The 11,493-nt window shown below is 39.6% G+C and overlaps 1 protein-coding gene across 1 annotated transcript; it reads right to left on the reverse strand.

The window, feature by feature from the left end:
* Positions 1-919: 919 nt before the first annotated feature.
* hoxc1a (homeobox C1a) lies at positions 920-8,471 on the reverse strand (the record flags this gene model as incomplete). Its single annotated transcript, XM_079167612.1, has 2 exons — positions 920-4,411; positions 7,931-8,471. The coding sequence occupies 2 exons, from the start codon at positions 8,469-8,471 to the stop codon at positions 4,014-4,016; spliced, it is 939 nt and encodes a 312-aa protein (XP_079023738.1). The 3' UTR covers positions 920-4,013.
* Between the last annotated feature and the right edge of the window lie 3,022 nt (positions 8,472-11,493).

An 11,493-nucleotide genomic window follows, 5' to 3' on the forward strand; every position in this document is an offset into this window, starting at 1 on the left:
AAATAGGTGCTTTGTATCTTTTTGAGCGCTTTATTAGTAGCACCTTGGAAACAAAACACATATTTGTGTAATTGTACACATGACATCCACATATGCATAGGCACACACACACACACACACACACACACACACACACACACACACACACACACACACACACACACACACACACACACACACACACACACACACACACACACACCCACACACTCACACACACAAACAGGTGCACTTCATTTAAACTTTCTTGATGCACAAATTGTTTGCTAGTCAAATATGTGAATGAGCCCGATCAAAAAGACTGATTGTGCATGAAAGTCTTTGCAAATAAAGGAAAACATTAAAATCAGACGATCAGAAAAAAGGAAGGAGGGCATTCAAATGATCTGTAATTACAACAACAACTGAGCTATTTATAAGTGCTTCACTTAGAGTTAGAAAGAGCGTCACTTGAACAATTGATTTTATTCCCCTGAGCACCGGTGAGGATATTACATGCATATTATGCATTAAGTTAATTTTAGGTCAACTCAACATTAATTACAATGAGCTCAGAAGAACCCACTTACATGTGTTAATTTAAAACGTAGTGTAAGATATGCTGTAAGCTGCATATGTTCTCTCATTGCTCATGCCAAGCAGGGCTCCTCAGGAGAATTTTAACAGCTCCGAACATCAGCTAACTTCCAAGAGAAGACAGTACAGAAGACGGTCAATAGCCTCATTCGTGATGAATTAATACATGTTTTAGTTTAATATCTCAGTGTTTTATCTAAAAAAAAATGTAACAGGTAACTTAACTTTGACAAATCATGTTTGAGCTATTGCACTTTATTATATATATGTTTCTTATTGATCTAAATGAATGAGTTAAATAAAGTAGATTTTGGAACACATTTCATTACAATAAATTATTGCTGTACAGGAGAGGAAAAGAAAAATAAAGGTGAAGAAAATTCCAACTTGTTCAATGTCACCACTGTTACCTGCGGCAGTAATACATTTTCAGCTGAGTTATTTTGGTTTTATTTCCCTTCCATTTACCATGTGTTTGCTCATGTATAAGCACAGCACAGCTGTCAGTCTTGTGGAGCAACCGTACATCTTCAGGAAGGAATTACAGAAGAGCACAAATTCATCAGAGTAGAGTCACACTCAAATGCTTTCGAACTAAATGTCAGGTCTGAACAAACAATGCAGTTTGCCTTTCATCAATTGAGAGGCAAATGTTGAAGCTGCCACAGAATGAAATTAAAGTGATAGTTCACCCAAAATAAATCAACTCTTCTTTTCACCTTCACATCATACCTATAACTCACATTACGTTTTTTCTCTCCACACATTTTCTCTGCTATTTTAAATTGTTGTGCATTTCTAAGTGGAACTATTATACAGTAGAAAACTCTGATGAAGTACGTTTGGATTTTAAAAAGTCTGACTGCACACCTGCTGCAAACATCCTCTGTGCACATCAAAACCTGTAACTTAATGCCCTGTGGCAAGGGAACATATTCGCACAAGGTGATGAAAGAGTTTCTGATAAGGTCAACTTAACACACTTCTTAGTAACATGGACATAAGGGACCATTTTTACATTCACAAGCTTTATCATCACATTGTTTCATCATCATTGTCCTCATCCTCATCCTCATAACCTTCACAAGTACACACTTATTTGCATTAAAAGAAGACAGACGCATTAGATTGTTTTGTTAAGCCTTCCACTTTGTGCTATTTTGTTTAGAGAAAGGAAACCTTAATGGCGTGTATTTTGTTTAAATGCAAATGTAAAATAAATTGGGCTTAACACATTTTAAGTCTGGCTTGCATGAAAAATTATTTGTAATTAAACAAAACTTTAAAATGTTTGCACTGTCAAAAGTTCCTCTGCAGACCTTTATACGTTTGAACTTCTATTCCTTTCTAGCTTTCAGTTCAAATTAATGAGATGAACATTATAAAGGATATTGTTTAAGGGGATTAATGTCTAAATTCTTCCAAAATTATTCAAGGCAATATGCATGAAATATATAAGCAGCAAGGGTGTTATGAATAGTTGCTCTAAATTTTGTTTATCCGGGCTCTGACATGGAATCCTATTAAGTGTTCAGTATGCTCAAGTAACTTTAATTTTTCAACTTTGCAATTAAAAATAGATCTGTGGTTTATATCCAAAAACCTATTGGGTGAAAAGACTCTTTTATCCAGTTTATAAAGTAAGCCAGGAGCATGTTTTTGGGCTTATTAAAATAAGAGATAGGGCAAAAATTAGGTTAGCTCTCGGTGTAGAAAAAATGCATTATGTAGCTTGGAATTATAATATGAACAATTATCATATGGCCTAGTCGCCCCTCTATTCAGCTGGATGAAATATTATTGTGTGGACATAGAGACCCACCACCAGAACAAAAGCGTTCAGAGTTGTTGAAAAAAAGAGAAAACGAAAGAAAGAACGAGAGAAAGAAAGAGAGAGGGAAAGCTCAGACTTCGAGGTCATCCAAATTAATGGTGCATCTTTCTCTTTCTGAGCCGCTGACCGGGTCATCGTTGTCCCGAGGCAAGACAAAGGTCAAGAGGTGAGAGGTGAACGCCGGTGTAACTGCATATATTAGCGTGAAGGTGCAACCGTCTCTTAATTATATTCTTATTTTACTTACACAAATCCCAAAGAGGACACCTGTTAAATGTTTAAAACGGACCCAATTCATTCATTTTGATTATCGCTTTGTATTTCTAAGCGACACCCAGCTGCTTTAGGTTTATTTTCTTTGTTGTTGTCATTAACATCCGCTTTGGATCTACTTACCTTCGCATCAACTTGCAAACACCGCTAATTGAAAGCTAAACAAAAATATTCCCTTACATGGAATTAGTGTGGCTGATGGCCTCATATCTTGATATTAGAATAGACATTAACATGACAGAAACCCATTGCGATACCGGGAACATAACAGTGTTTGTGGGCTGAGTTTACAATCATTTACTTTATATGAGATGAGATGTGAATCTAGAAGGAATATTTAGCAGCTGCTACTGGGGCCACACAATTTATTGGTTGATCTGCAAAACAGCACAGACAGCGTTTTATTGTCTGCTCTCCCGCATGAGTGTTCAAGCTAAATTATCATTTTCTGATGCATGTATCGGTAATAAAAGACGCAACAACTCCCGACCGTGATTTTGCTACATTCCATTAACATGCAGTTACAGATGCATGCAAATGCTCCAAGATTTGTGCCTCAAATAGATGGATCACCACGGATCAATACTCTTGATAAGAACGATCAATAAATCTATCAGTCAATTATGGCATTTTAATCTTTCCGTGAAAGAAAACCTTAAAACCGGACAAATACACAACATTAAACAGCATTACAGCTCTTTTAAATTAGCCTGATCATTATCTGCTACCAAGTTTAAGATGTTATTTGTTTACAGCAGGTGCATCTGACTTTTTCCTCAAATATTCGGAAATAAACAGCTTTTTAAAGTAATTAAAAAAAATGAAATCTAATAATGCTGCAACTTCAATTGATTGAGTAAGCAAGTAAATCAATCCTGGTAAAAATGTATTTCCAATAGAATAAATATGATCAAATGTACATTAAATAAATAAAAATAATTCTTATTTTAAACAAATGTAGGAGACACGTGTCCTGTTGAATAAATATTCAAGTAAAGTCAGCTCCTGGATAAATTGTACAGAATAAATAAACAAATAGTCTGCCTCCGTTTCTATGGACAATTAATATAATTTTGTGTCCTTGTTTTCATAGGAGCGCGGTGCAATGACTTGAATTTTAATATTCAAATCAGCACCAGTCTGAAGCCGAGGGAGGATGACAAATTGTTTTGATCCGTTCTTGCATGACGGAACTTGCCAATGCGCTTCTTGCTATAAGAATCCATCGTGGTAAGCAAATACAGGTGAAGCCTGATTGAAACCGATGCAAAAGGGAATCAAAACATCTGCAGGCAGGCGCCCTTGCATGAGTAAAAGAAGCTCCTGTGGTTCAGGAGTTCAGGGGCAGGTGTTTTGACGAGGACGGTCCAGGAGAAGGGTGGGTGTCCAAAGTGTCAGCGTGAGAATGCGGAGCCGCCGGCCCCGGGTCTGAGAGCAGCCCGTCTCTCTGTAATTTCTTCTGCTTCATGCGTCTGTTCTGAAACCAAACTTTCACCTGCGTCTCGCTGAGCTGCAGAGCGCTGGCGACCTCCACCCGCCTGGCCCGCGTCAGGTACTTGTTGAAGTGGAACTCCTTCTCCAGGTCGGTCAGCTGCTTGGTGCTGAAGCTGGTCCTCGAGGCCCCGTTCACCGTGGGATGGTCAAGCGTGCAGATGCTGCTGCTTCCAGCCTCGACAGCACCGAGGCCCGAGCCAACAACACTGAACCCACAGGTCATGTGCATCCTGGCTGGGAACAGAGGACATGAAAACAGTCGTCAGCTAGATCAATGAGGTTACAAAACCCTTCTGAACAAAAGTATCCACGTCCTTGTCCAGGAAATAAGATTAGATATTATTCCAGAATTGAAACAGCAACAATTCTTGTATAATAAACTTCAGTCAAGGTTACATATATGTTTTAACTTTTGTATAAATCAACAGAAAATAAATAAAATAGTAATTACAGCTGTATACTGCCTGGTAATTTGTGTGATAATGAGGAATACAACAAAAAATGTATAAAAATCACAGGTTTTTTTTTATACTGAAGAAATTTGTTAAAAACATATTGAAACATTCAAAATATTATCTACAAGAAACTGATTTGTAGGACCTGGCCCTGTGCCAAATAGTTGATTTAAAGTCTTCACCCAGGAGCAATTTCTGTCTGTATAACAGACGTTTTTCACTGAGGTATCAACTTTAGCAGTAGCCTATAGGCACATTGTAAGATCGTTTGCAACTGTCAAACATGTGGTTGGGAAATTATGTTTTATCTAATTGAACTCAACAGAAACACCTGAAAAGTACAATGCAATCTCATGCAACAACATTACAAACTACAGCCTGAAAAATGATTTCGATAAGATTTGAACGTTTCATGTTCATTTTGTAAAAGTCTTGCCTTTAAAGTCCAAGACAAGTTCACCAACTAGTTAAGCTAAATTTGTCGATGTGTATTGCAGATGTATAGAAAAGTTGTCAAGGAAATATTTGGCGATTCAAAACAACTTTGTATCGTTTACAGTCCATTAACTGTATTCATCAGAATCGTTAATAATTTGCCTTTAGGTCTTTCAGTGTCAATGACAGTTTAACAGTTTACAAATCCTTTCGAACACTGCATTAATGACAAATGCCTCCATTTTTTCCTCTGAGGTTTCTGGGTCACACATTAAAGTATCATCTAAGCTACTTATGTGCAATGAATGACAGGAACCGCAGCTATATCTTGATTTTTCATTGCTCACATTGTGGGTAAGTCGTCAGTGTGTCTTTGCCTCTGAGAAAATGTGCTGCTGCTGCATAATGGAGTCAGTGTGCCAGGTGTAGAGCAATGCCTCCCACCACAATTCATGGAGAGGAAGGTTAACAGGCCTCTAGCCACTTGAAAAAGCATAGCAGACGGAAAGGTCAGTTATAGGATAAATGTCGACATCTGTGTTTTAAGAAAATGAATGTCAAGGTAACCGAGCCTGAGAATTAGAGGGCAGTGAATATGAAGAACCAATACAGAGGAAGTGTACGTAATTAAGAACTTCAGCTTTCAGGAGTGCAAATCACATGCACATTCTGATTAATGGCACCAAAGATAATAGAATTGATGCCGGCCAGAAGGCATAAAAGAATCAAACTAAATATTTGAGAAATGACTTGCATGCTTAAAAATAGCCAGGCAGCAAAGGGAATGGAAGGGCCTTCCAAGCCAAGGAGAGGGAAGAAGAAAAGAGATAGATCGATACACATTGCCTCAGTCATCTGGGCATCCAGCCCACAGTAATTCAGGTGCTGTCAAAGCATAATTGAAGAATGACGCACTGGGAGTATATACACTGAGCCAAGAGATCAGGTTACTGCAGGTCTGTGGAGGCCTTTCAACATGGAAGAATATACGCAAGACTTTGTTTTGTGCCAAAGCCAATACAACCTCCAGAGGAAAGCATACTTTCACTAATGACTCTTTTACAAGTTACACTATAGCGCTAATGAGTTACTCCTACAGATGATCCCCTTCAGAGAGATGCAGAAGGAGGTTACAAAGATGCAAACGGTACTGCGAGGAGATGTGTGTGCGTGGGTGGGTGTGAGCAAATGACTTTCTCAACTGCACGGATTTGGTTCATGAGTGGCTAATGTGTTTTATGAATAAAACGACTCCTCGACCAGTGAAATGTGTTGTTGTCACCTTTTGCCTCCCTCATGGTGCATCATCAGAGAGATTCCCACTCACCTAGATCCTGAAGTAGGAATTAAAAAGCTAGAAATTGTAGTTTTGTGTTTGTTGCATGTTAAAACGTTGCAATATTTATGACAAATCAAGTTGTTCATGTCACCTTTTCTTCTCATAGTAGCAACATTAGTACAATGTTTACATTGTCCACTAATCCGAATTTCATTTTTTTTGTCAGTTTATCCTTTCTGCAGGATAATCAAATTTGGTATTGTCATCCATTGCCTCTGTGATCGAGCCTTAATCCAAAGTGATGTTTCACAAGCTGTATGAATGCACATCATGAATGAACATGAGCGAGGTAATCAAAAGCTAAAAATGTAAGCTTAGTGCAGTCAAATCAAAGGTGTTGATGTTACATCTTGCGCGGAATCATCAGAAATAATGTGTCCACATCATGTTATGAACGTGAATGTTGCTGCAGCGTTTGGTTTGTCGTCCTTGCAGAGGAGCTCAGGCCTTTTCACCTCAAACAGTCTGCCTCTTTGGTCCCTGAACATTTGGGTCAGCAGCACACTTACAGGAGACAGAGATTGTGCTTTGGGGGGGAAAAAGGTTGGACCACCATTGTAGTCAATCTTCGTCCATGTAAAATTTATGAAACCCAACCCAACTCTGGTAGCCAGTCAGTCAACTGACATTATTGATCAAATGAAGGATCTATAAGATACTATCACTCACATAAAATTGAGGATTGATAGGCATTTTTCACATTAGTAGGCTATTGGTATTTTTTTTTAAGCCTGGGATGTGTATTCTTCTGTGGGCTCTCTGCCCAGGACTCATCAGTCAGGGAAATGATGATCTGTGACAGCAATTATGTTAAAAAGGTGGACACATGTAAAGGTGCTGCAAACTGAAATCAATACACAAGGGCTTTCATTACAAACAGACAACTAATCAATACTCAGGGAGCACTCCAGCTTACAAGAGTAAGTTTTACTCAACTTCCTGTGAGTCTCGACAGCCAGTGGTCTGTTGCATTATTCAACGGCTACTGGTTAGTAAGGGCAATTGTAAATAATTGATTATTTTCCAGTTGAATATACAGTGAGGCTAAGCAGGCTTTTGACTGTTCTCCATCCTTATTGTGTACAGTCTAGATCCTGCTTGTAACAGTAGGAGGAGCGACAATGTTAAATAAACTAACAGGCTTACAGTAACATGGAAACGTTAAGGAAATAGTAACCGAGTCCTCATGTGCATATTCAAATGCAGCGTCGCCTAAACAGCTAGTACCGTCTTCCAAACACTTTGATCTGCTTTTAAACATGGAAAATTATTTATTTTTAAATTCAACTTTATTCTTGGTGACGGAGGAAATGGTGAACGGTGACGCACAAAACACGTCAGCTATTTGTGTCCTCTTTTTTTTCAACTTGAAGAGAAAACTTCGACCAAACTTTCCCAACTATGAATGGAAGTTCTCCAAAGCTTAAAGTTACAGCAAGAACTCATTTATCCTGAATACGTTAATGTATCAAGGTTAATTTATCCCTCCTCTCGTGCGCAGTCTCCCTTGACAAAAAAACTTACCCGCCCGGTGCTGACTCCTTCTTACTCTCATCCACTCAAAAGTTTTACTGCTTACATCCATATGAGCCACGTTACAGTCCGAGCCAGCTGAACTCCCCATGGCGACGTGAATCTCGGGGCCATTACGAGAGTAGATTTGAATTTCCTCGGCTAGTGAGCCAAAACCGGATTGTAGAGTTTCGTTGTTATTTGACGCGCAGTATCCGCGTCCTGGAGAGCCCTGCCCCTGCGCCCTGCACCGCCAGGGGACACGGGACGAGTGGGGGCAGGCCGGTGCCGTGAAGCCCTCGAGAGTCTGGCATGCTGGAGGAGGAGGGCTGTCCAAAAAGGTGCAACCGTTGGAGAGAGTTGAGTACCGGGGATGCGGAGTATTAATTCCTGAGGCGACTTTCACCTCCAGTTTCCCCTCCTCATCACGACTGCCTAGTTCAGGATGCGTCCTGCCGTCCAGGTCCCGGTTTATGACCTTTTTTGCTCGGCGGCAGCCCGTGAACAGAGGGCTACTCTCCCCTACGGCCGTTAACTCTTGATAGGAAGTCATTATCACCTCTCCCCTGCATAATCATTGGACGGGGTTGCACTTCATGCCCGGCCTCTCATGCATCAAAGTAACGCATGGTCAGGCGGCCGGACGACCGTGGGGACATTCCTTAGAGGAGAAACAGCAGTCCCTGATTGATGGAGATGACGTGCCCTCCTGGTCTCGGCCAATAGCTGGACATCTCTGTCATCAGAGAGGACAGCACTGATTAAACAGAGTTGAGAAACTCTCTTTAGGTCAACATTTTAATGGTGTCCGAGCACAAAGAGTTGCACTATGCAGGCCTTAGCAAAACCTACACACAACTTCAAAACCAGCGAGGAAGTCAATCATCATCAGCAGACACTGAGGCCCGTCATGGGCCTCTCACCTATGCAGACAGGTGGGCTACGCTGTCATACGTTTTTGTATATTGCAGAGTTTTCTGACCCCAAGAGAAATATATTTTGGGTCAAACTCTGGTATTTTGATTATTTTTCATGACAACAATGAACACTTCTTTTTCCAAAGAATTAGCATAATATAGGCCTACATTGATGCAGCTAATGGATTATGCAAATTTGGGAAGGCTTCTTGAAAACCCGAGGCCCTCTTTAGCAAAGGGTTTAGGTCATGTGAAAGGCACACTTAATGGGTTCAGAGGTCGTGACAGCTGGTATTTAGAAGTTCAGTGGCAGCAGATTTGTAATTAGCCTCGAACAAATACAAAAAATGTCTCTGAGCGGAGATCAAGAAGTTGTAACTGACAGAGAGGACGTGTTTATCTTTAGGTTAAACTAGCTCCTCTGCTGGATTAGCTGGCCAAAAACAACAAGGCGTGTTCATTTATACAGAGTCCAAAAATCTGTTTTTTGAATTTTTTCTTTCCCACATGGGTGTGTTTATTCAGTCATGAATCATCATGCTAAACTTTTCATGTGTGCAAATAGCGCTGCATGCTGCTATTCAAACTGGATTGACATAAACAAAAACCAACAAACCTAAAACACTCCCAAACTACATGTAGAGAAGAATAATACATCAAGTCCGGGACTTGCCTATGTACACATGACTTAAAACATGCAAATAGGCCTAATGCAGCTGGCTTGGTACAATACAGGGACACAGCAGCCAGTGTTTTCACCTAGCCCTTAAGTGAAAATATCAATGAGCTCCACAGTGCAGCAGAGGTTTTTTTTTCTTCTTGAAGACTGGTGACCTACTTTCAAATACATCACTGGGTTTGTTCGCATAATAACGATAATTAATAAAACTATAATACTATCCTAATTGTCCGATGTTAATGTTTAATCTCCAAACCGTTTAATTATTTTGCTTTAAATCGAAAGGGAAAAGATGATGTCTTATATTTTCAAAGAAATCCAACAATTGTGAAATTCCAAAGAAACACTGTTAGCCAGTTTTATTATCAGTCATGTTTCATATGATTGGCTTAGTCACTATACAAATTATCACTCAAGCTGGAGCCCTGCTGTTGAAATTATTTTACTACTTTACATTATTTCTTATTTATAAATAATTTAAATTGTGTATTTTTGCTCTCCCTGTATGCTTAGATCAATCAATGAAAACAAATATAATATGCTAATTGAAAGCCATATCATGCAGGTTATTCTTTTATCATTATTATTATCATTAATATCGTTGTATATTATCTTCCAGTTCCTCAGATAACTGTACAAAACTACAACTCTTAACATTTAATAACAACCCAAACTTAAAACCACTACATATTACTGTTCTTTTTGTACTATTTGAACAATATCTAATATGTATTAAGTCTGCAGTAATTACAAAATAATTCAACGTAATGAACAACTTCTAACTGCATTCTTACAACACAGAAATATGGTCCCAGCTGTTGGAGTTAATAGGATTCTACAGGCAGCGATGTGCTGAATGACTGAGTGCAATATATCCCTTCTCTCCATGCATTTGGAGGGTGCACTGATCCATCTTCATGTCAGCTCGGAGGTTACTCAGGGTTCACACGCTAGCTTGTTTCTCTCCTCCACACTCAATAAATAAATCTCTGCAGCTTTCTGTTTACCGCCTGAATATAAATTTGTTTGCAGTCGATCGAAGACCTGTGCAGAGGTATTAGAAATTGTATTTCTGTAATGGCTTTCAGCACAGGGAGGGGGAGGTGGAAAGGGGGTGCAGAGAGAAGAAGAAGAAGAAGAAGAAGAAGAAGAAGAAGAAGAAGAAGAAGAAGACAACGAAGAAAAACAGGTGTAACCCCCTGCTTTCCCGTATGCAAACGATTTTTTAAACGCATACCTCAGCCTTCGGACGTATTCAAATTACATTTAAAACCAAGTAACCTTTTTATCATGTAGGACAAGAACATCGGTCCCTTGAAGTGCCATATGTTTGATTAGCATATTTGAAGTGTCGTTCCACATCACTGCCCAGCACCTTTTATACAACAGAAGTTATATTATCACATTTAGCACACACAAAAAAAACAAGACATCTATAGCCGAGGTTTCTTCCTCTGGACAGCTTGTATCCCCTAAACCACAAACTCTGCATGAGAAATAAGAAAGATTATAAAACCCCCAATTTAGATGAAATGGATACAATTCTGAAATTGATTTCCCTCAAACCAAAATCTGCACCCCATACACACAAACCAGAAATGTGAATATTTGGCCCCCAACCCTGTAAACATCCTCTTAAAACTCAGTGCAGGCACTTTCTATCATGATCACTATTGTCTCTATTGTTTTGACTGGAGGTGAAGCAAAACATAGCAGAACTTGGGTGGCTGTGTCAGGAGGCAGGAGGAGGGAGACAATATTGACTGATGCTAATTTGTTTTGCGTCCATGCTCTGATGTGTGTCAATAGGCAGTCGAGGCCCTGGGATCAGCGCAGCCGTGCTTGGATTACCTCCACGGTTTGAATTGAACCCTCATCCTGTCGCTGCTGACATGATGCTACTGGCCGCCGTTGACACCAGACCCTTGTCTTGCCCTCCAACACTGTCAAGCCTAATTATATGTCAGCTCTTGACCCTG

This window comes from Pholis gunnellus (assembly GCF_910591455.1).
Source record: "Pholis gunnellus genome assembly, chromosome: 2".
Classification (NCBI taxonomy): domain Eukaryota; kingdom Metazoa; phylum Chordata; class Actinopteri; order Perciformes; family Pholidae; genus Pholis; species Pholis gunnellus.